This window comes from Muscardinus avellanarius (assembly GCF_963383645.1).
Source record: "Muscardinus avellanarius genome assembly, chromosome: 7".
Lineage (NCBI taxonomy): Eukaryota > Metazoa > Chordata > Mammalia > Rodentia > Gliridae > Muscardinus > Muscardinus avellanarius.
This window is the reverse complement of record NC_137793.1, coordinates 65,899,198-65,924,600: the sequence shown is the minus strand read 5'-3', so window position 1 is coordinate 65,924,600 and position 25,403 is coordinate 65,899,198. Positions and strand designations below refer to the sequence as shown.

At 48.0% G+C, this 25,403-nt stretch overlaps 1 protein-coding gene across 3 annotated transcripts in view; it reads left to right on the top strand.

The window, feature by feature from the left end:
- Positions 1–235: 235 nt before the first annotated feature.
- Positions 236–25,403, top strand: part of CNIH3 (cornichon family AMPA receptor auxiliary protein 3) — a gene marked incomplete at both ends in the record, with an annotated part of 122,233 nt that continues 97,065 nt past the window's right edge. For all 3 annotated transcript variants that reach the window (XM_080698295.1, XM_080698296.1, XM_080698294.1), the window contains one exon: positions 236–316. In XM_080698295.1, the coding sequence (XP_080554421.1) occupies positions 236–316 (81 nt within the window). The remainder of the gene's footprint in view (positions 317–25,403) is intronic.

Sequence of the window (25,403 nt, the reverse complement as noted above, 5' to 3'; positions counted from 1 at the left end):
TTGCCGGCGACGACACTCGACACAGCTTTGCCGGCCGGTCCCGAGCCTGGAGGCAGCTGCTCCTACTTGGGGACCCTGAGCCCCTCTGCTGGCCGGGCCTCCCCCTGCCCTGACCTGGAGGGAAGCCTGCACGCTCGACTCCTTTCTGACCCTCGTCTGGGGTAGCCGGCCCTCCAGGGGACCTCGTCTCCTGGGGGCTTCCTGGCGCGTGGTGGTGGGACCGGGTGCCCCCGCCATGGCCTTCACTTTCGCCGCTTTCTGTTACATGCTGTCCCTGGTGCTGTGCGCTGCGCTCATCTTCTTCGCTATCTGGCACGTGAGTAGCCCGCGGCAGTTTCCAACTCTTTTCATTTGGCCCCAGACGCGCCCCTGTCCACCTCCTCCCCACTCACCCCACTTTATTCACACTGGGGCGTGGGCGGCCCCTGCGGGCTGGACCCCCGGGGCTTCCTCCACCGGGCGGGAGGCAGACGGCTCAGCGCTCCCGAGGCGCCCGCTGGAGGCGGAAGGGCCGCAGGTGTCCGGGTCCTGGCCCTTTGGAACCTGGCAGATTTGAGCGTCCGGGCTGGGAAGTGGCACAACCCTGGCTCCCTGCTTCCCCCTTCCGCCCTTCTCTTCTGTTGGGTGGGAGATAAGAAGAAGCGCCCTGGTGAGGCCGGCAATTAGTCAAAGTAACTATAACAACTAAACATTTAAAATGTCAGCATCTGTGGCGGGTTGCATTGAAACATAAATGGAGACAAAGTGGAAACAGAATGGGAGGGCCTTGTAAGAGGAAATAGGGAGAGGCTGGGAGGGGGAACCAAGCCAGGAGAGGAGTCCAGCGGGAAGGGGAGAGGAGGGGGGGGGCGCTGGGAAGGACGAGGACAGGTAAGGCCCGGACATGTCAGAGCTGCCTCAGTTCCCTGGGCCTGCGGGGTCTGACCATTGGACCATCCCCAAGACTTCTTGCAGGTGGCAGACCTCTCTGGTTCAGCATCCCATCCCAGAGAGAGGATGGCTGGGCAGAAGGCATTCAGAGGTCCCAGGTCTTCAGGTGGTGTGTGTGTGGCAAGGTAGTAGGGGTGTGGTGACACACACCCCTGTAATCTCAGTACTTGGGAGGCTGAGGCTGAGATGGGGGGATAGCAGTTTCAAGGCTAACCTTAGTAACTTTAGACCCTGTTTAAAAAAAAATAGGGCTGGGTGTGTAGCTCATAGATAAAATATTCCTGTGCTCATTCACCAGTAAACCCCCCCCCCCCAAAAAAAAAAATCAGGACTAGATTGAAGAAACTGATTTTTTTTTTTTTTTTTTGGTGGTACTGGGGGTGGAACCCAGAGGCTTTTCTACCTCTGGGCTATACTCCCAGACCTTTTTTAAAATATTTTTTTATTTTGGAAACAGGGTCTCACTAAGTTGCTGAAAGCCTCACTAAGTAGCTGAGGCTGGCTTTGAACCTGCGCGATCCTCCTCTCTTCAGCCTCCCAAGAGTGGGGATTACAAGTGTGCGCCACCATGCCCGGCTGAAACTGATCTTCTTATAGACTGTGTGACGTTTTGCAAGGGGTTCAGCTCTCAGGGGTTCTTTTTCTGAGCTGGGTTAAGGTCCCCATTCCCATTCTGGGAGGCTTGGTAGGAAGAAAGGTGAAGGCCAGGTGTTTGAGGAGGAGCACAGTGTATGGCCTCCCACAGCTAACAGCCTTGCCCAGCCGCAATCCAGGGGACCGGAGGGACCCACAGAGCCTCAGCAGGTCACACACAATGGGAGGTGACCGGAATTGAAGACCCGAAAAGAATTGCAGGGTGGTGAGATGCCGGGGTTTTCGTATGAGTGGTTTCCAGAGCGAGAGGTATATCTTAAAATAGAACTCAGCAGCTCCAGCAGCTCCTGCTACCAGGCATGGTGACAGGGTGCAGAGGGAAACCCGGGAGGGGGAGGAAGGCTCCTCTCTGTGCAGCCTGGGGAGAGATCTTGCCAGCTTCCTGCCACATCCACAAAGTGAGAAAGTGGACCAGATGACTCTAAGCTTTCCATGCCCTTAAGATTGTGTAAGTCTGCACACACAGCAGTTGATTTTAGGAATCTAGGGATGAGAGAACAGTCAGATACAGCAATTTGGGGCTAATAAAAAAAAAAATCCTGCTAGTTAGAAGCAATGGGATTGTGCAGTCTTTCTTCCTCTGCCCTGGAATGCTGCCTCTACTCTTTGGTAGAAAAATTGAGCCTTGAAGTTGCTGACAGTGGTTAAGTGCAGCATTACCTTAGTTTAGAATTAAAAAGGGGTGGAAAGTGCAGCAAGCCACAGCTCATGTGTTTTATTTTATTTTTTTTATATTTGGTGGTTCTGGGAGTGGAACCCAGGGGCTTTTCTACCTTCAGGCTATACTCCTAGACCTATTTTATACTTTATTTGGAAACAAGGTCTCACTAAGTTGTTGAGAGTCTCATTCAGTAGCTGAGGCTGGCTTTGAACCTGTGTGATCCTCCTGTCTCTGCCTCCCAAACTCTGGGATTACAAGCGTGTGCCACCATGCCCGGCTAGCTCCTGTGTTTTAAAGGGACTCAGTTTCTCTAGATTTGGGAGTTATTTGTGCTATGGAGGGCTGTTTCTGGTTTGGCCTTGGCCTCAGGGTATTAGGTATCCGAGAGCTCCCAGCCTTGGAGTTCTCTAGCCCTGAATCAGAGCAGGCCACCAGACAGAATAATTTTCTCTCCCTCAGGGAGAAATACTAAATAATTCAGGAACAGGTTAATTGAGTGGGTGGTTGGTGCTGCTGGTTGTCTGAGAGACACTTAAATGACAGCTGTTCCACTGACCCCATGCGGGCCTCTACTCAAGGTCCCCATGCTCATCCCTACTCCTAAGTTAGGTGCTATCCAGATGCCTCTGGGAGCAAGATTCTGGTTTTAAACCTAAAGAGCATTTGTGCTCTTTGCATTCAGATGATGAAAACAATTCTCAGGGTCTAGCCCTTCCTTCCCAGTCTTCCTTCTCTTTCTTTGAAAGCAAACAACCCAACCTTACCATGTTGATTTGGGTTCTGGACACTGAAAGGGGAACTTGGAGACATGTAGATTTCTGGGATGTTGGGGGTTCTGGTTACATGGAGGTAATCATTTCAACCGGAATTCAGGAGAGTTGGCTCTATGGTGGGCTGTATGTTGGCCTTCCTTCAGCTCCTTAGATTGCTTATGCAGTTCTTGATCTGATTAGCCATATCGACTGGTCAGCATGCACTGACTCTCCAGTAATGACTTGGGCATTTAATATGTATTAGTTACAATGCAGCCCCACTAGCATACCTAGGCTGTACGATAGAAAAATTGAGCCTTGAAGCTTAATTTACATTTTATATCTTACATACCTGGGCTGTGAGATAGGAAAAAATGAGTCTTGAAACATTTTTCTTATTTATTTGCATGTGCCTACTGAGGAGAAATAGACGTTGTATATATTCAGTGTCTACAGTAGGCTGACCTCTGTCCCACACACCACAGAGGGCCTCTTGGATGTACCTATCATTGCCTACCTCTCCCTTCTTCCCCTACGTGTCTAGAACAAGGATGGATGTAGCTCACCATAAACACATGTCTTTGAGGCCTTTTTTTTCTTGAAAATATATCTGTGTTTGTTTTCAAATGAAACTACTTCAGATCAGCTAAAATCTTGGAGTACATTTGTCACATTTGGAAAAAACAGAATAAAACTGAGTTTTTTCCCCAGGGGCTTTAGTACCTTTGGGTATATTGTCTCTATCTCCTGGGCAGTCTTTAATCCTCACAACTGACATCTTACACATGAGGACATGATGAATTAAAAAAGTTATGCAACTTGCACTAAGTGGTACAGCTGGTACACTGGAGCTGGAATTTGAATCAAGTGTGGGAGACTTCTGTACGTGCCCCAGTCCTTTTCCCAACTGTAATCACTTAATTACTTTTCTTGGATTGTTTAACTTTAGTCATAGTTCCTATCCAAAGGATTACTTTTCTCTGTTTAAATAAAATTTCTGGTTGGAGTTATAGCAACAGAAGACTCTAAACATTATATATTTATTTTTTGCAATACTGGGGATAGAACCCAGGGGTATTCTACCTTCGAGCTACACTCCACTCCCAGCCCTATTTTTATTCTTTATTTTGAAACAGGGTCTCACTAAATTGCAGAGGGCCTCAATAAATAGCTGGGGCTGGCTTTGAACCTGCGATCCTCCTGTCTCAGCCTCTTAAGTACTGGGATTACAAGCATGTACCTTGCTCCTTTTTTTTTTTTTTTTTTTGTATTGAGGATCGAACCTAGGGGCGTTCTACCTCCAAGCTTCACTGCAGCCCTTTTGTTTTTTAAATTTCAAACAGGGTTTTGCTGAATTGCTGAGAGTCTTGCTAAGTTGCTGAGGCTGGCCTTGTACCTGTGATCCTTCCGTTTCAGCCTCCCAAGTACTGGGATTATAGGTTTGCAGCATGGCACCTGGCTCTCCCTCTATGTGTGTGTGTGTGTGTGTGTGTGTGTGTGTGTGTGTGTGTATGCATATATATATATGTGTGTGTGTGTGTGTGTATATATATATATATATTTTTTTTTTTCGGGTCTGGGGATAAAACCCAGGGGCATTCTACCTCTGAGTTATACCCCCTGCCCTGTTTTTTATTCTTTATTTTGAAACGGGGTCTCACTAAGTTACGGAGTGCTTCACTAAGTAGCTGAGGCTGTCCATGAATCATGTTTTCCAGTCTCAGCCTCCCAAATGCTGGGATGACAAGCTTGCACCACCATGCCCGGCTTTATATTTGTTTTTTAAAAAAGGAAATTTTGTTTCTTTTTAGGAAAATTAGGCTTTTGCTGATAAAGTGAAACAGGTTAATTGCCAGAGTTTTGAAAATGTAATGATATATAATGAAACAAAATCACCACTAATCTTACCATTAAGAAAGGATTGGGTATCTTTTGTGTATTTCAAAAAATTGCCTGTGGATGTTTAGATGGAAAAAAAATAGTGTTCGAAAGGGTTTCAGATGTGAATTGATGTGTCTGTTTCCAGCCAAATCTGAAGTGAGCAGTGTTTTCTCTGAGCCCCAGCTTGGTCCGGCCTGTTTGCAGTCTGTCTTGTTACATAAACACAGATGAAACCATTCTTTGAAAAGGTCAAAGATTTATTACTTCTTATTTCGGGTTTCCAGTTTTTGACATTTTTATATCTAGAGTTACTCTGAGTTTTGACAATTTACAAATAAAATTAATTCCCAGTAATATTCCCTGGGAAGGTTCTATGATTATATCATCTTGAAATGTCTTTGGAGTCACAGCAGCATTTGCCATTGAAGAGTCTGAATGGACCCTGACGGATGGTTACAAATACATATTTCTGGAGAGGGAGTTTTGCTTGGTGAAGTGTCTTTGTGGCTGAAATTTTCAGTCCTTTTTGGCCTGTCACAAACTCAGCCACCCAGGATGGAGTAAATGGCTTAGTTTTTCAAAGTATCCATTTGGAAACAAACTAACAAACAAAACAAACAACAAAAGAGTTTATGTGAAGTAGTAGGATGCTTGGGATTGACAATAGTCAGTGTTTTTAAACACTGCTTCAACCTACTCCAGAGAGAGGACTGAGCTCATCACCAGGCCTTCCCTGGTCTGCGCTTTGTGTTCTGAGCACGCTGTCCCCTGGCAGCCACTGTCAGGGGGCTTCTGCCTGTGCTCCAGCCTGTCCTGCCGCTCTTCCTTGTCCACTGGTCACCCTCCATCCTCTCCAGCTGGACTTCCAGCAAGCCCAGCACACCAGGGGCTTTTGTTGCTTTACCCTTGTTGCCCAAGAGCCCAGAATAGTGCCTGGCACATGCAGGGTGCAGGTAAACACTTGCAAATTCTTGTGCCCTTCGGGCTTGGCATTTCTGGCTGATAGGGTAGCTCACTTGTGATTTGGCTTCTGGCTGCTTCTCAGGGACCACTTGCTCCCTTGGCAGTTTGGGCACACACATTTTCCTCTGTACCCTGGCACTTTGAATCCTTAAGAGCTGTGGTTGCTGCAGAGAAGACTAGCCAGTACCAGAGGTACGGGGCCCTTTTAAATGAGAGTGGAACAAATTATCCTGCAGGGGGACACCTTGGGGAGAGGTACTGGAGCACCTTAAGTTATAATGCCTCTGTCCACTGGGTAAGGTTACCCTTCCTTGCATGGAGTTGGTGGTTGGCAAGTTCCCATAAGGGTCTCCAGAAAAAAAGCCTTACATCATCCTTGTGTTTCCACTACAGTCGTGTTGACGGAGAGAAGGATGTAGAATTCAGAGATCACATAAAACAACACAGAGACCACACAAAACAGAGATCACATAAAACAGGGATCACATAAGCCAGCACTGTCCCTGATCACAGCTGCTTGGAGAGGTTTCCACCATCTCTAGGGTGGCACTTTGCAGAGGCACAAAGCAACTTTGATTTGATTTTAGAGTCTCTGAGCAAATACTAGAGGCAGTGAGTGTTGTGAGGCCTCCACCAGGTAATTGGAGCCCTGAGGCTGTGCCTGGCATCACTCACGTACTGTCCAGCCCCAGTTGCCATGCGTGGCGCTGTCTTCCTGGACCTGCTTTCTGCTGCTGGTCTCCTCTGGTGCCTTATTCTCCTGGGCACGTGCTATCTGGATAGTGCATTCGCCTCCCTTCCCTGTCATGTCGACCTGTCTCTGTGGGTCCCTCCTCAGGGGTTCACCGAGGACCCTGCACCTGGTTACAGTCACATCCTCATCATCCTCCAGGCTGTTGGTTACCTGACCACCTCTGTGTCCACGTGGACTCCAGCAACCTCACAGCCCCGACCACAGCCTGGCCCACTGTCTAGAGCCAGCCCCGGCTCTCACTGCCCCACTCTGCTGCCTGGATCTCCGCTCTTGTTTTATTATTTCTATTGTTGTTGTTATTATTACTATTATTGTAGTTATCTTGGTACTGGAGATTCTACCTAACTCTGAGCTACACCTCCAGCCCTTTTTATTTTTCCATTTTGAAACAGGATCTGTCTTAAGTTGCTGAGGGTCTTAAGTTGCTGAGGATAGCCTCAAACCAGTGATTACCCTGCCTGAGCCTCCCAAATACTGGGATTGCAGTCATGCACCATCATGCCCTGCTGGCCCTTGTTTTGACTGTGGCATTTCCTTTTTCTCCCAGTCTATCATCCCTTGAGGACTGGCTTCCACCCCTGGGCCATCTGAGTTCATTGTCCACCTCAGCTCTTACCGCTGCTCACAACTGCTCTGTCCCATGTCCCCTGTGTCCTCACCGTGGAAGCCCTGGTCCCAGGAATCCACTTATCTCCCCTGCTCTCAGCCGGGGGGCTGGCGAGCTGCTGGTGCTCAGTGCTTGCTTGCCTGCCTTGACCTCAGTCAGTCCACAGCAACTGCACGTAACTCAGCCGCCGCCAGAGCAGTTTCTTCAGCTTCCACAGCTTGCTTTCTGATCTTTGTCATTTTCTCAGGGTCCAGAAGTTCCTTGCAGCAGATGACTTTAACCCACAGGGTTCAGTCAGGGACACCCCTCTAGTCGGTTGCTGTCGTCTGTTTTCTGCTGCTGTAACAAAACACCATAGACCGGGTAACTTACAAACAGTAGAAGTTCATTTGGCTCACCATCCAGGAGGCTGAGAAGTCCAAGATGGAGGGGCTGCATCTGGTGAGACTTTCCTGCTCTCCTCTCACATGGTGAGAGAAGACGTGCCCAGGAGAGAAAAATGGGGCTGGATTCCTCCCTTTCTTGAGATAACAACCCCCCTCCCAAGATGACAGCCTTAATCCATTCATGAGAGTGGTGCCCCATGGCCCGATCACCTCTTATAGCTCCCACCTCCTGAGATACCCCGATGGCAATTAAATGTCAACATGAGTTTTAGAGGGACAGGCAAACCATAGCACCTGCCCTTTCTGGAACTTCTTAAGTGATGTGCCCATAATTTCTCTTTTCTTCCCAGACTCAGAAGCAGCAGTACCTCCCTCGTCCAAGGCCCATTCCTCCAGGGGCATTGCTCCTTGACTTTCCCTGCTTACCTGGGCTTTGGTCCCCACTCTTTTCTGGTTCTCCCTGACTTGCAGGTGCCTCTGAATTGAATGACAAGCCCTCATCCCCTGGCCTCCTCACGTGGGTCAGCTTCTCTTCCTTTGCAGATGGGTTTCATCTCACGACGTCCTGTCTCTGTTACTGCTGGTGATCTTATATCAGAAAACTATGGAGATGAATGAAACCAAGTGCTCTGCCGCCAGCGCTCAGAACTGGCCAGTGCTTACCTTGCCACGTGTGTTTCTTAACTTGCTTTTCAAAGATGCTCTTTCCTCTCTGACTCCTGCCCGAGGCCCTCACCTCTTCTTGGCTCAGGGCTTGACGAGGGCGCCCACAGCCCTCTGCTGGACCGCCTCTGGAGAGAATAAGTGCTTATCTTGATCTGTCTGTGGCTTTGACTCTGTCATTCGTGTCCTCCTTGTGCCTCTCTTCCCCAGTTGTTTCTGAGTCCTGGTCCCTTTGCTCCTTGCCACTCTTGGGTGTGTGTCCTTTGTGAGTTCTTCCTCTGCCTTCAGGTCCCGTCCTCCAGCATGGACCAGTGGGTTGATGGGGCTGCCTGCCCCATTCCCCAAAGTTAGCTTTACACTGAACTTGTGTGCAGTTCCTCATTCAGCCCTTGTGGATCCAATTCCCACCAAGGATCTTCTCCATCCCTGTCTGTTCCTTCCCTAGTTATAAGTAGCATGAGTCAGTTTTCTGTCACTGTAACAAAATACCAGAAATGATGAACTTATAAAGAGAAAAGGCTTGAGGGCATAGTTCTGAAGTTTCTAGTCCATGAGTCAGGGCCCCATACCTTTGGCCCTCTTCTGAGGCAGCACAGCATGGTGGGAGCGGGGATGGGGGCCAGAACAACACGGTTCATCTCACCAGGTAAGAGAAAAAAAGGAGGAAGATAAAGAAGTGGGTATTTGCCAGTCTCCTTTGACGCCACATCCCAGTTACTCAAGCACTTCTCACAAGTCTCCCTCCTCTCATTCATACCAAGCTGGGGACTGAGCCTTTAGCATATGGACCTTTGGGGACACTCTAGATCCAGACTACAGCATGAGTCACTCATGTCCATCTTCTCCATGTCTTGTAGCCCCACCAGGTTCAGGGTCCCATGCTCTTCCTCAGAGTGCTATGGTCCCTCACTTCCAATGGGGTTCTCAGTCCCACCCCACACCTCACACAACCACCAAGAGCGGACATCAGAAAGAAGCTTCATGTGGCATTCCCAGGCCAAAGCTGCTTTGGGCTTCTCTCACCCATGAGGTTTAGAGGACTGGCAGAGACAGGTTCATGGCTGGACCTCATCTGGCATCTTCTGTGTCCCAGGTAGTTCCCAAGTGGGCCATTCTGTTTCCCGGGAGTGTGCTCTGCCCGCTCCATCTCTACTGGGCTGGTTCTGTGAAGTCTTAGGTTCCTTGGGAACCTTAGGTACCTCACCCTTGTGTCCCACAGCTGTGTTGGTTGTCACTGTAATTGTGTCTGTGCTTATGAGATACCTCATAAGCTCCCAGAGAACAGGGACAGTGGCCGTTTTTCACAGCCTCAGGCCCAGCACAGGGGTGGCATGAAGACAGGAGCTCAGTGGTTACGGAAGAAATAAATTCAGGATCTGGCTAATTTACTACAGCTAACCAAGCATGACAAGCCCCAACAATTATTTGGCTGCTTGCTGAAAATGAGCGGGCCCTGGGTTCTGCTGGAGGCCAGGCCTGGTGGCTCTCTGTGTGAGAGAGGACAACCGAGCTCTAGTTAGCATCTTGGGTGGTAGGGAGACGTTAGAGGGACAGATCAGCCTGGTCAAAGGTAAGAAAGGTCTAGGAGGGCTGAGGCTCAGAACAGCAGACGCTGAAGGGGAAGAGCTGCTGGGCATGGTGGCACATACCTTGTAACCCAGTACTTGGGAGGCTGAGACACGAGGATCACAGGTTTGAGCCCAGCTTTAGCAGCTTAGTGTGACCCTGTTTCAAAATAAATAAGATAAAATAGGGCTTGGGTGTAGCCCAGAGGTAGAACACCCCTGGTTTCAATGCCCAGTAACACACACACACACACACACACACACACACACACACGCATGTGTATGTCTGAGAGTTGAGGCCGATGTCAGGGCTGGCACAGGGTTGTAAAATGTTCTTCCTGATGTCACCAGGGTTGATTTTATGCTACAGGATGATTTTCCCACAGGGTATCCTGTGGTGCCAATTTTTGGCCACCCTCATTGTGAAGTACACCTCTGTACTATCCCTTGATTGCCAGGTCTAGACGGTTTTTTTGTGGCTTGAACGAGGCAGATATTTCACCTGACATGCTTGCCATTCTGACTATTTCCTCTTTTCTGAAGAAAAGAAGCTGAATTGTGTTTGTGTGGAGTGGAGGCTTCGAGTCAGCTCTGTGAACACAAGGTTGTGCTCGTGAATCGCAACCTGAGGTCTGCAGGGTTGGAGACAGCCGCTGTTTGGGATCGTTCCTAGTCAGAGCGTCTTTATTGTAGCAAGGGTGACTGAGACCTGCCCGCGCATCTTAATAGCACTCGGAAGCTGATTAGCTCCTGTAAAGGTCACTGAAAACTCCAAGTGCACAATTAAATCCTGAATTGGTCTCTGAATATAAATGCAGAACTAAAGGATGAGGCTGGCAAATATTTTCAATTTACGTAGAGAGGCAAATACCAGACATTCGCACATATGCTAACGTAAAGCCAAAGTTTGAAACAATTGAAAAAGACACCTCAGTCAAGCGTAGGCTGATAGACTGTGATGAGGCCACTTACTTCTGTGTCCACGGGGCTATGTCCTGTGCATTGAAAGACTTGAGAATCTTGGTTAGGATGGTCCCTGCAGGGCATGGGGACTGGAGACTATGCTTGGGATCTCATGGGGTTGATTGTCCTTTAGGACAGCAGCTGGACCTCAGGTAAGGTGTTAGAGGATAATGTCAATGCACTGTCCACCTGGTCTTCCAGTCAGTCTCCCGCTAGTCCCCATCCCCCACATCCCAGGTGCACTTGACCGCCCTGCGGGAATGTTGTTTATTCTTCTTGTCATGAGGAGATCAATTCTTGGATCTAAATTCTCCACACGGTTTCACTTCCCTTCAGCTCCTCTTACACACTTGGCCTGAGCATGTGCCTGGGCTCTGTGGGTGGAGTAGAAGCTGATGGCGAGCAGGCCCTGTGGTCCAGTTTGTGAATTCATGGACTTCAGGGGGACATGTGACCCAAGCTGAGCATGTGACTGATGGCCAGTGGCTCTGACTGACCATGAAAGAAAAAAACTCGCCTCCTCGGTGGCCTCATTGTTGCCGACTAATCTCAGTTGGGTCGTTATTGTCAGCTCCCGGTCAAATCCTCAGAAAGATGGGGCAAAAGGCAGGTGGAGTTCTGCAGAAACTTATCTGCAGTGATTCTTTCCCCTCTATGAATTCCCCAAGTTTTTAGGTACGGCGCTTTGGAAAGAATCTGAGGTGGACAAAGGCCTCTTGAGCCAATGACACTTTATTACAAAAACCCCGAAAAATTTATACCCTTCACCAGTGAGATTAATAATAGGAGAAAAAAGAAAGGGAAGGGGGGCAATCACAGCAAAACAATAGTAAATTACATATAAACAAAGTAAATGACTAGTCCAGAATTTAGGAGATAAACTCCGGATCTTTGATATTGCGGCAGGGCAGGTCCAAGGGTAAATTCCAAAGGCAATACAGGCACGCCCAAGGCCCAGGGCTTGGAGAATACGCCTTCTCATGGAATCTTCCTTTGCTTTCTTTTTTGAAGTTTCCATCTATATCCATATGACAAGCATGGGGAGATGTGGCGGTCCAGGGAGATGCGATGGGAGTCTCTCCAGGTGTTGGCATTTTACCTTCTAAATCTGAAAGCTTAAGCAAACTCACAACACAGTTTGGCAGGCAAAATACCACAAACAACACCACAAGGTTCTTGGTTTTAATTGTCAGATGTATTTCCTTAACTGTTGAACGCTCTTCTTTAGACAACAAGCCTATTAAAGGTCTATCCATCTTTAATACTGGGCGTAAAAGTCACCAATCTTTTTCCTTGAGTCTATTGTATTTGGGCAACTAAGTTGTTTATCAACTAAATTGCTTTAAGGTCACACACAAGGTTTTTATCTTCTCTGTCTGTAGGCAGGATCTCAAGGGTAAACAAAGTTACCTTAAACTGAGCTACCTTACCGGAGTTAATAGCTTAACCTAAGTTAGTGATAGTGAGGGTCGGAGACCCTTTGTGATTGCTGCAGCTGGAATGCTTATCACAGCATCTGAATTCTGGCCAGTTTTTATTATTATTGAGCAGAGCCAAGGACGTTTAGGCAAATTATTAGAGAGTTTATTTCCACGGACTCAGTTTCTATTTATATTCCTAATTTCACATCACTGGACAATTCGTGTAGAGAGTTAAAAGGATAATAGTAAAAGTGGGGGGTACTTTGGCCAGAGACGACACCTCCTTCTCGGGGCTTTTTGCCGAATTAACTATGTGGAGTGGGGTCTCAACACATAGATGCCGAGGCAGCAGGATGTCTTGGCACCTCATTAGCTTGTGAACCCGGAAGCTTATGGATCTCATGCCTGTAAAGAAGGGTGTGTGTGGCTTGGGGCCAGAGGTGGCTCCTGCAGGAGCAGAACCAGGCCGTGTGGCAGTGTGCTGTGGGTGCCACGTGCACGGCACTCGTGGGACTGAGAGCTGCTCTTTCCATCTTGCCTGTGACTACAGGAGAGTCAACGTGGCAAAGTCTCTAGGGCCCAGGATGATTTTGTCAGAGGGAATGCATTCTTCCTCCAGGGCCCCCCATGTGCTGTGGCTATCACCCCATGCTTGGCCCTCCTGTCTGTGATGAGGCTTTGAGACCAGAGCCTTCCATTACCACCTGACTCTTTGAGGCCAGCTTTATTTATTTATTTATTTATTTATTTATCTGCAGTTCTGGGGATGAAACTGTGAACTGTGATATTCTGGTCTCAGCCTCCCAAATGCTGGGATTGCAAGTGTGTGCCACCATGCCAGGCTGAGGCCAGCATTTTATTTATTATTTATTATTTATTTTTTGTGGTGGTCAGGGTGGAACCCAGAGGCTTTCTACCTCCAGGCTGTACTCGCAGACCTATTTTTTTTTTAATGTTTTATTTGGAAACAGGGTCTCATTAAGTTGCTGAGAGCCTCATTAAGTAGCTGAGGCTGGCTTCGAACCTGCACAATCCTCCTGTCTCAGTCTTCCAAGTACTAGGATTACAAGCATGCACCACCACGCCCGGCTGAGGCCAGCATTTAAAAAGAACGATCAAAGCCAGGAGTGGTGGCGCATGCTTGTAATCCCAGCATTTGGGAGGCTGAAACCAGAGGATCACTGTAGGCAGACAGCCTCAGCTACTTAGCGAGGCCCTTTGCAACTCAGTGAGACCCTGTTTCAAAAAAATAAAAAGATGCCGGGTGTGGTGGCACACACTTGTAATCCCCACGCTTGGGAGGCTGAGACAGGAGGATCGCGCAGGTTCGAAGCCAGCCGTGCTGGCTTAAGAGACCCTGTTTCCAAATAAAAATATAAAATAGGTCTGGGAGTATAGCCCGGAGGTAGAAGGATTTCCAGGAACCCCAATGCCACCAAAATAAAATAAAATAATAAAATAAAATAAATAAAAATAAAAATACTAAAAAATAGGGCAGGAGGTGTAGCTCGGAGGTAAAAATACCCTTGGGTTCCATCCCCAGTACTGACAAAAAAAAAATAAATAAATAAAAGAACAATTAAGTTATGGAAGCTGAAGGATTGGTGAGGACATCAGTTCCATGCAGGCATGTAAGGGACAGGGTTGGCTGTTTTACCTCTGTCTCTAGAGCTCGTGTGGACACTAATCCAATGTGTACTGAGTTGGGCTGACATTTAGTTAGTCGAGTCCGGGTCTAGACTCAAGCTGTGTTGTTGCATTATCTGGTTTTCCTAGTTCTACCCTGCTGCTCTCCTTTGCTCAAGTCCCTCTGAGTCTCTCTGGCTATCTGAGAGAGGAAGGAGATCTTTCCTAGTCCTGATGTTTCTCCTTCTGGCACTGTCTCACTCTTTTTGCTTTTTAAAAAATTTATTATTTTTTTTGTGGAAAACGGGCACAACACAATGCTTGCTACCTTGATTTTCGAGTGAACACTTCAGTGCACCTTCATCACCTCTACCCACTTCCGGAATGTTTTCACCTTTCCTGACTGCAACCCCGCACCCCTTAAGCAACACCTCCCCACCCCTCAGCACTGGCAACCCCTTGCCGCTTTCCATGCCAGGTACCTCGCACAGCTGAAACCACACACTATTTTTCCTCCTGCTATTTTATACAGCGTGTCTTCCAGATTCATGCGGCAGCACATGTGAGAATTCATTCCTTTTTGAAGTTAAATACTATACCATTGGGTGTGTGGACCACCCTCTGTTTATCCAGTCATCTGACAGCACGTGCCTGGCGTGATCCTGGTCGTCAGCCTGCCTGGATTGAGGGATGGAGAGATGTCTGGAGAATCGGTGCAGCACACTCCTGGGTGTCTGTGAGGGTGTTTCCAGAGAAGACTTGTGTGTGGGTCAATGAGCTGAGTGGGGAAGACCTGCCCCGAACTGGACAGCGTCATCCAACAGGCCCAGATGGAACAACAGAGTGTGGGGAGTGGCTGGCGCACGGCACATCGTGTGCTCACTCTGCCTGAGCAGGGGCTTTGTTTTGTTTTTGCTGCTGCCATTGCTGGTAGATCAGATCCTTCAGGCTTTGAGAGGGACTTGCTCCCACCAGTGACTATCCAGGGGTCTTGCAGGCCTTCAGGCTCAAACTGGGGCTGCATTGTTTATCCGCTTTTTCTAAAGCTTCCAGCCTCATGGACTGAGAAGCTACTGATTTCCTGTCTCTCCAGCCTGCAGAAGCCATCATGGCGCTGTTCAGCCTCCAACTGTGTAAGCCAATTTAATAAATCCCCTCTTACAATGACATATGATAAGTGTAAACAGAGAATACATAATATTTTATTGGTTCTATTCCTTGAGTTGAACCCAGGGCATCCTGAGCTACACCCCTGGACCTATTTTATTTTTCATTCTGAAACAGGATCTTGCTAAGTTGCTGAGAGTTTTGCTAAGCTGGTGAGGCCAGTCTGGAACCTGTGATCATCGTGTCTCAGTCTCCCAAGTACTGGGATTTTACAGTGCATGCCACCACACCTGGGTCTTTTTTTCATTAATACTGTCTTCGGTGCAGTGTAATTTTACATCATAGTGAGATTTGAAGTGATACAAACACACATTAACACAGCCTTTGGTGTGTTTCCTTCCCTTACCCACCCCCTGCCCACCCCTCATTTCTTCCTTCCCATTAGAAGTTAGTGAGTTTGTAGTGGAGGCCTTCTGTGTGGAGGTGACCTTGTCTGAACTGTCCCTTCCTCAGTCCCCATTTTCCCTCCCACCTCCCTGCCCCAGCCTCTTCACTATTCTACTGTTTTCTCTTCTCATCTGAAGTCTTTTTTGCTGCTTATTTTCATTCCAGTTTCCACATATGAGAGAAAACATGTGACCCTTGATTGTGTGAGCCTGGCTGATCTCATTTGCACAATATTCTCTAGTTCCATCCATTTTGCTGAAAATGACATAATTTGTTCTTCTTTATGGAGGAGTAAAATTCCATTGTATGTCTAGACCACATTTTCATTGTCTTGTTTGTCTGTTGATGGACACCTAAGTTGGTTCTATAATTTGGCTACTATGAACTCTGCTGCCATAAGCAGAGTAAGTATGTATAAGTATGTATAAGTATAGTATGCTGCCTTGAGTCAAAAGAGTGCTTTTTATAAACATAAATATCTGTTCAAATCCTTCCACTGGTTCTTTTGTGTAAATACCCAGAGCTGGAATTGCAGGATCAAATGATAATTCTATGATTAATTTTTGGTAGTTTCTCTAGTTTTACAAGCAGAAACTGTCTTGGTCTTTGTTTACCAACTTTCTGATCTTTCTTGACCCTCTGGCCCCTGGTGGTTACTACCTCTGGGACTTTCTCTCTAGGATCCCAGACATCCCAAATTTATACATTTGCTTAAGTATCTGGTCTGTTTTACTGCATTAGTTGGAATCTTCAAGTATTTTTAAGTGAATAAAACTGTTATCAAATTTTTACAAAGTAAGCTCTAGTTGTCAGAGTTATAAATGGTCCCTAAAGAGATTTTACCAGAGACAACTCTTGGGTGCTGCCCGAGTTGGCCTCATGATCACAGTCACTTTTTCCAGGGATTCCATCAGGAAGAGATTAGTAGCATTTCCCATGATTTCAGGCTGACAATGTTTGGGGTATGTGAGAACTGAGTACTTTCTATTAAGAACAAAGGGTACTTTGCAAAAAGCAAAACAAAACAAAACAAATCCAAAAACTTTTTGGTTAATTATAACCTAATTTGTATTTCTGCTCCCAGATCAGTGCAGAAGTCTAGCATGTCTTTGGTGGGTGCTGGGCTGGGGTGAGGGGACCAGGCAACCTCACCTGGGCGCAGAGTGCCAAAGACTCACCCTCTGGTTTTGCTCCTAAGCTGGGGATTACTGGGGGTGTGGAAACGAGGCAGGTTGTCACATCACTGGGAGGCAATGTGGAGGATGACTTTATTTTCTTGTTTCTTTAAGCTTCCTTGAGTCAAAAGAGTGCTTTTTTTTTTATAAACAAGATTTGTAAAAAGGTAATATTCCCCCTCCCCTGCAATGAATACCACCAGCACACACACACAAAAATTCACAGCATTGCAAATCCCCCACTTATGAGGCCATATATTTTGTGGGGATAGAATTTGCTTTTCTCTCTCCTCCTGGGTTGACGGTGGGGATGGGAGGTGGGGAGGGCTAATGTGGCCGCGGCTGTCAACACAGTTTGGGCTGAATGCCTTCGTGGGAACAACTAGCCACACCCATGTCTTCAACCAGTGTGTGTTTCTCATTGCCCAGTGGCTTGTGGCCAAGGCTCCCACTCCTGTTTCGTGGTGACCGGGTCTTGAAACTGCCCTTGCAGGGCGCAGGCTGGCCAGCATGGAGCTGCAACTTCTGGTGCTCTTCAGTGTCTGTAAAAGCCACAGGCACCTGCTGAGGACATGGGTCTGCTGAACCACATGCCGGGCTCTGGTCCCTGTCCTCTTCTTCTTCTACTTGTCAGCTTTTCAGGCTGTGGCTTCTCATTTATATAGTTTCCTTCCTCTGTCCAGTGGTGTCATGCCTAGAGCTCCAATCCCACGTCTTGCCCTGCAGGAGTAGGCAGTCCAGCATACAGGACAAGGATATGTGTAGCTGTTGGTGTGGCTGGGACTGGCCAAGGCACAGACCTTGGCTCTGTCTCATTTTTCACTCTTCCTCCCTCTTCCCTTCTTTCTCCGTTGCCGCTGACCTCTTTTCATTCCTTTTCCTTTGTGCGGTGTCTTAGGTCTGTCGGAGGCTGCACAGTTCTACTTGCTTAGCCCAGCTGGTGGGCTGCAGGGCCAGGAAGGAAGCCACCACCTCCCACCTCCACGGCGTCTAGAACTGTAGGCTGACATTTCCAGAGCATCAGTCTTGGGTATCTTTTCTGTTTTTGTGTTCACATGGTCCATTTTGACTATAGGATCCAGTTCTCCCACTGGGGGAAATGCAGGGGAGGAAAGCAGAGTCTTGGCAATAACTTCTTTTTTTTTTTTCCTCCCTTATTGGCAACTGATTCATGAACTCTAAAAAAAGAGTTGATAGCAACATAGGCAGCTAGCAGTGACAGCCCAGATGGCCCCCTATATAACAGAGACATTTGTGTCTTGGATAAAAAAGATTATTTAAATGTGTTCTGCAAACCTTATTTTTTGGGGGGGGGATACTGGGGATTGAAACCAGAGGCACTCTACCTCTGAGCTACACCCCTAGCCCTATTTTTATTCTTTGTTTTGAAGCAAGGTCTCACTAGGAGACCTTTGCAGAGGGTCTCACTAAGTATCTGAGGCTGGCCTCGAACCTGTGATCCTCCTATCTCAGCCTCCCAAGTACTGGGATTACAATCCTCTGCCACCATGCCCAGCTTCTACAAACCTTATTAAGAAAATGGATTAGCAGCTGCTTTAAAAGGTGGTGGGCATGGAAATGGTTAAATAAGTAGCTAGTCCGCTCAGATGTCAAGCTTAAGAAATAGGACTCGGGAGCCAGGACCACTGCAACTTAGTGAGGTCCTGTTTCAAAATTAAGAGTAAAAATAGGGCTGGGGTGTAGCTTAGAGGAAGAATGTCCCTGGGTTCAACCCCCAGTTCTGAAAAAAAAAAAAAGACTTGGAAGATCTGGGGGAGGATATGGGAAGAATCCCAAGTGGGAGGTGGCTTCTGAGGCAGCATCAGTCCACCTCGAGAGTGTCACAGACAAAACATGTGTGCCTGTGGACACAGAGGTTTGTTTCGGGCTTCTGTATCTACCAGAGTGCTGCAGTCTATAAGCAGCACTTAACAGAAACACTTATTAAAGGCTATACCTGGCTAGGTAGACCAGGACCCAAGAGAATTAGTTTGCACTAAAGATTCTAAATTCTACTCAGAACACACACACACACACACACACACACACACACACACACACACACGTATATATGATCTTGTTTCTCATTTCCTGGCTTCCTGATTGGGAAACGATACGGGTCATATCTGCTATGGTGAATCCATGGGCGGCCTGGACTCCACAGCAGACTTTCATCGTCCTCACTGTTCCACGACCTCAGGCCCTTGGCTGGGGCATCTTCAGGATGGGGGTTCTGAGTTGGGGGATCATAGAGATGGCATTGGCTGCTTCACAAGGATGGGGTGGGGTGGGTAGAGCTAGAAACAGCTTCCTAAGAGCCAATGCGATGGAGTGTGTAAATGGCAGTGGGAAGAAGCCTTTTTGGAGCATTTAGAATCATTACCTGGGATTGGGGATCGAACCAGATGTGGCAGAATTGAAAGCCACTCCATCATTACTGGACCACGACTTAGCCTGGGATAATTTTTCTTAGCATTTCTGGAGAGTGATAGGGAATTGAGCCGAGGCCAACAAGGCATATGTGCTGACTGGAGAAAAACGTGCTCGGTCTTGACATCCTTTTCTCTCATTGGTTGGCAGTTTTAGAACCCAAAGTCATGCCCTGGAAAAGGGCTGGGGCTACTGCAGAGCGGCGCTCTCAGCACGCTCTCGGGGCCTTAGGCAGGTCTCTGCGCCTCACTGCGCCTCTTGTGTTCTTGTATGTGTGAAATGAAGGAAGTGGACAAAGTGATCTCTAAGATCCTATCCAGTTCTGGAATTCTGTGCCTCTTCCTCTCCTTGTTACCTGCTTTTCCTCCCTGGTGTTTGGTGTCAGGATTCTGTGTAGAGAATAAATCAATTAAGATTTTTAGAAATCAGTCTGGCCACCTTAGAAAAGAAAAGAGATTTCTAGTGGGAGGTGGTGAACACATGTAATTTAGGTACTTAGGAGGTTGAGACAAGAGGATCACAGGTTCCCAGCCAGCCTCAAAAATTTAGTGCAACCCTCAATAACCTAGCAAGACTCTTAACAGTTTAGTGAGGTCTTGTCTCAAAATGAAAAAAGGAAAATAAAAGGGGCTGGGGGAAGCCGGGTGTGGTGGTGCATGCCTATAATCCCAGTACATGGGAAGCTGAGACAGGAGGATTGCAGGTTTGAAGCCAGCCACCGCAATTTAGTGAGGGTCTCAACAACTTAGCCAGACCTGTTTCCAAATAAAAAAGTAAAAAATTAAAAAAAATAGGGCGCTGGTTGTAGCTTGGCAATGGAATGCCCCAGGGCTTGGTCCCCAGCACCACACACACACACACACACACACACACACACACACACACACACACACACGGCTTGGGGGGTAGCTTGGAGGAAGAATGCCTACGTGTTCAATCCCCAGTATCCAAAAAGAGAAAAAAAGCTGGGCGTGGTGGCGCACGCTTTGTAATCCCCGCGCTTCGGAGGTGGAGACAGGAGGATCGTGCAGGTTCAAAGCCAGCCGTGCTGGTGTAAGAGATCCTGTTTCAAAAAATATATATAAAAAATAGGTCTGGGAATGTAGCCTGGAGGTAGAAGGGCTTCCAGGAACCCCAGTACCACCAAGAAAGAAAGAAAGAAAGAAAGAAAGAAAGAAAGAAAGAAAGAAAGGAAGGAAGGAAGGAAGGAAGGAAGGAAGGAAGAAAGGCGGGCGGGCCTGAAAAGAAAACTGGCATGTGTTCATAGAATGGGTGAAAGACTAGAAAACTAGATTTGAAACAACAGAATAACTAGATTAGATCCTGCCCCGGAGTCACTGTGTGGATGGAGAGTCTTGGTGCCACCCAGTGGCTAAGTATGACAGGTTCTCTCGGCCCCTGCTTGTCTTCCCCACAGAAAGATAGGTCTTGGGACTACCCTCCCACCATGATGGCACTCAAAGGGAAGAGAGAATGCTCCAGGTGAACTTGGACTGGTGTAGGGACGGGGTATATTCTGTGCATGGAAGATCAACACATGCTAATATTCACCACGTGAGCTCTTGATTTAGTGTTTTAGGCTGTCACCTCATCTCTACTCAGAGAAAGCAAGTATTTCTCAAAGGTCAAAGTTGAGCCAGGCATGGTGGTGCATGCTTGTAATCCCAGCTCTTGGGAGGCTGAGACAGGAGGATTGCATAGGTTCGAAGCCAGCTTCAGCTACTTAGTGAGGCTCTCAGCAACTTAGTGAGACCCTGTTTCCAAATGAAGCATAAAATAGGCCTGGGAGTGTAGCCTGGAGGTAGAAAAGCCCATGGGTTCCACTCTCAGTACCAAAAAAAAAAAAAAGTTGACATCTTCTTGCCCCCATCCAGATCCCTGGACGTGTTAGCTCCATGTGAGCTGCAGATAAAGACCTTGCCTTCCTTCTCAGTGTGATGAGTCCAGTGCTGATTACTGGACTGGGCCCCAGTGCACTTCCCTGTGAGGCGAGCGCAGCCCAGTGCTCCTTGGTTAAGAGTCCGGCTTCTTATCGTTCTGATTTCCTGGCTGTGGAGACAACATGGCCGACTTCCATGGCGGGTGTCTTTCTTTCTGCAGAGTCTACTTGGGTGAGGGTTTGCAGGAGTTTAGCAAAGCACATGACCACCTAGATGGAAGGAACATTCACTGTGTAAGCCAAGAATATGAAACAAGTTTTCTTAACTAGTTTGGGGCCTCCCTCCTGCCAGTCCATTTATCCCAAATTGTTAAATGCCAAAGTGCAACCCAGCTCTTCCTTTTACCATTTTTTTTTGACACAGAATGGAACTCGGGGTCATTCTACCTCCAGGCTATATCCCTAGTCCTATTTTTTATTCTTTATTTTAAAACAGGGTCTCACTGAGTTGCAAAGGGCCTCACTAAGTAGCTGAGGCTGGCTGCGAACTGCAGTAGTCTGTTTTCAGCCTCCCAAATGCTGGGATTACAAGCATCCACTATGCCCAATCTTTTCAGTTCTTCTCACTGTCCTCTTTGGAGCATAACCTTCCCGGTCCCAGCGTTTCCTCACAGGTGGTCTGTGCCAAGCACATTTGCTCCATTTCAGTTCCTTGCTTTGCACAGGGCCAGGGCCAGGGCATCCTGAGCACCACTTAATATGCTTCCTGCATCCCCACAGGGGCCACTGTCTCATAATTAGCAAAGTCAGCAACTTGCGCCACCGTGCAGAGGAAGTTATCCTGCTCTGTGGATGGGAAGCAGTGCCAGTTGTCCCTGAGGGGCAAGGGGATGTGATGGCCCAGAGCAATGCTGTGTGCTCATTGGCACCTTCCTTAAGATTGGTTCCTCCTCACCATTCTGAGACAGTTAGCAGGGAACCCAAGGAAGTGTGCTGTGGCAGGGTGATTAGTGTGGAGAGAGGCTCTAGAGCAGCATGGCCTTCTCAAGAAGTGTGTTCTGTGGAGCTATGGAAGGACCATCAAATGCCCTCCCCACACCCGACCAGCATGTTGACCCAGCTATCCCAGCTCAGTCAGACTGGCCACTGAGGACGATGTTAATTGGAAGGTTGTAGTAAATGTTTGTTTGCTTAATTATATATATAATACTGGGAATTGAACCAGGGGAGATCTGCCTCTGAACTATACCTCCAGCCCCCCACCCCTTTTTGTGATACTCAGAGGCATTCTATCTTCAAGCTACACCCCTAGTCCAATTTTTTTTTGTTGTTGTTGTTCTTGGTACTGGGGTTTCTGGAAGCTCTTCTACCTCCGGGCTACACTCCCAGACCTATTATATACATTTTTATTTGGAAACAGGGTCTCTTAAGCCAGCACGGCTGGCTTCGAACCTGAGCGATCCTCCTGTCTCCGCCTCCCAAGCACGGGGATTTACAAATGTGCGCCATCACGCCCAGCCCTAGTCCGATTTTTAAAATTTTCTTATTTGAAAACAGGATCTCATTAGGTTGATGAGGCTGTCCTTGAACTTGCGATCCTCCTGTCTCAGCCTCTCAAGTACAAGCATGGGCCACCATGCCCGGCCTATCATCTAGCCCTTTTTTATTTTTTATTTTGAAACAGGGTCTTGCATGCTAGCCTCAAACCTGGGATTCTCCTGTGTCAGCCTCCCAGATACTGGGATTTTCGGCATGTGCAGGAAAATATTTCATCTGTTTATTTTGTCTAATTATTTTTGAAAGACACATTTTCCTCTCTCTCTCTCTCCATTTGAGAGGGCCGACACATACTAACAGGCTTCATTCAGGTTTTGAGACAGAGAATGGGTAGCACCTGGGTGCTTGGCTCCAAACCACCTCAGGCATGACAAGTCTGTTTACCTCTCCCTGGGCTGCACTGTCTTTAATTATCAAACAAGAGACAAATCCATCGCCTCTGTCTCAGTGTTCTGAAGTGAGTGTCTTCCTCTCTCCTGCCTTGACATGGATTCCACTCAAGACGTGAAGGTCCTGCCTTATAACCCATTGCCCCTCACTTGCCTTCAGAGGGTCTTTGTAAACCATAGAGGAAGCCACACCTTTTCTCATGGTCTTAAAGGACATGCGATCACGAGCAGGTCCTGGCTGGCTTGTCACCAAGTGGCTGGCTGTGGTTTCCCTACTCACATTGTCAGGGTGTTGTCTGCCACTCCACCCCCCGCTACACAGCACTGTGGTGTGGTATTCTTGGTGGCCCCTCCGAGGACCCTCCTAGCCTGTGTCTGCTCCCGTGGCTGTTGACGTCTGCCTCCCTCATTCTCTCTGTCTGGCTTTCTCCCTGTCAGTGGCACCTGCGACCCTTGCCTTGTGGAGGACAGTCAGATTTGCTTGTGGCTTCAATGTTTTTCAAATGGATGAATAAGAAAGAAAAATTAAGCAAGAATCATTTCCTGTTTATAGAATGTCCAAGATAGAAACCCTGCCTTTGAGTGTAACTGGAGATTTCCTGTTCTAACGATAAAGGATTGAAAAGCCTCAATTCTAGAGATCTGGGAGAAGAGCCGTGCTGGTGAGACAGTGCCAGAGTCCTGGGGACTGGGCAGCGCTAACCCACACCTTAGACCTCAGACTCCTGCACACCTGCCTCAGCCTCTGGGAGGCTTTACAGTCTGTCCAGGTGGTTCAGGGACATCTGGGAGATGCCCGGGATGAGGGGTGAGGCAGTGTCAGCAGGGGTGCTGGAGAAGAGCTGAACACTGCGAAGATTCCCAAAGGCCAAAGAACACAAATGGGCATTGGCATGGCCCCTGCTCCGCGAATGGGCTCAGCCTTCTTCAGGGACCCCCAGGGATCTCTGCAAAGCAAGGACCATGCTGGGCTTTGCCCACCGGGATGCAGCCTGAAAGCCCGGGGGTTTCTGTTGCAGCCCATTTCCCTCGTCATGTTGGGGTGACCTTCTAACCTGGGCTCTGGACCCTTCCTCCAACTTGCCTTCCCTAGATTCCCTGCCCCAGATGAATGGGCCTGTTTCCTGCTCTGTAAAAGGAGGGTGGCAGTTAGGGGTTCCCACAGTGGGTTCATCCCTACGCATCATTCCTCAGAAGGTCTTGGTGGGTCCAGAACTCAGACTCTTTAGCTCCTGGTGATTTGCACATGCAGCATTGGGAAGCTTCAGGAAGCACTGGCTATTCTTTGGCTCTTGAGCCTTACTTCCTCAGTATTTCTTTCCAAGACAGCACATTAGATAAAGTTTGTTACCTTGTCAACCTCTTATGCTCAGTTTGGTCTCACATCTGTATCTCTAGCATGCCATTATTTCCTTTATTTGCAGCTGTGTTTTCTGACAGTCCATGTTTCCAATTTCCCTCTCCTTCCAGGAAGTTTCCTGTGATTCGTTTCTTACATACTGGATTCTCTTTTGACTGGGGGTTCCTTGACATCCTCAAGCTGGTATATATATCCCCCACTACAGGGAGTGAGCCTACTGTGTTTTCCAGGAAGTGGATTCTCCTGGTTCTTTGTTGTGTGAATTTTCTTTCCCCTATAAGAAAGTGGATTCCAGAGTAGCTTCTCCCTTGCCAGCAAGGAGCCCCGCGGACAGGGAGGGTGTCTTCCACAGGAAACTGACAGGTGAAGCTTCATGCTCCTCTCTAAGTGGGGTTTTGAACCCAAGAAGCCCCTTGTCTGATGATGAGATCAGATCTGGATGGGGCCCCATGTTCTCCTCCTCCAAGACCATTGGCGCAACACCCAGTGCCCATCTTGGGACCTATGTTTCTTCTTGCTGTTCTTATGTGTGCAAGCATGCTGGGATGCCCTCTGCTTTGTGACACCAGTGTGCACCCCCCCCCCCCCAGCATCTCTTTGCCTGTCTGAGCTGAGCTTTTCTCATCTGTCGAGCAAGGTGGCTGGGCCCCTTTCGGTTCTTGTGTTACAGAGAAACCCCCGACTGCCTCAGACTCCTCACCGCTTCAAGCCCTTCAGCCACAGTTACCCTGAGAAGTAATTTGAAGAGCACCGCTCAGAGAAGCCCTTTCTTTGCAAATGATGCCGGTGTCAGGGTTGTCTAAGGAAGCCACGTGCACTCTGGGATGATTCAGAGCTTCCCGGACTTGCAGAGCCCTTTGTGTGTCCCCAGTTCCTGTGATCACTGAATAATTTATCTACCCCCCAGCATCCCCACTTCCTTTCCTAGCTATTCTCTGCTCATTAGTGTTTGTGCCCAGAGTGGGCAGAGGTGAAGGAGGAAGTGAAATAGAAATCTCTTTCCTGCTCCCTGGTCTGTGCACTGTCTTGTGAATTGGTGGCAGGAGGTGGCATTGAGCCCAGGGACAAGAAGTTGGGGTAATGATGAGGGAGCTCTGCCACCATCTTCAGAGGTTCCCTTTGTGTGTGTCATCACCCTAGAGATGGTTGGGTGGCCTGTCATTGAGAAGAAAGGGCTGTATGAGGGAGCCTGCAAGCTGATGGCTGGTACTTTTCTAAGGAGCAAATCTAAAG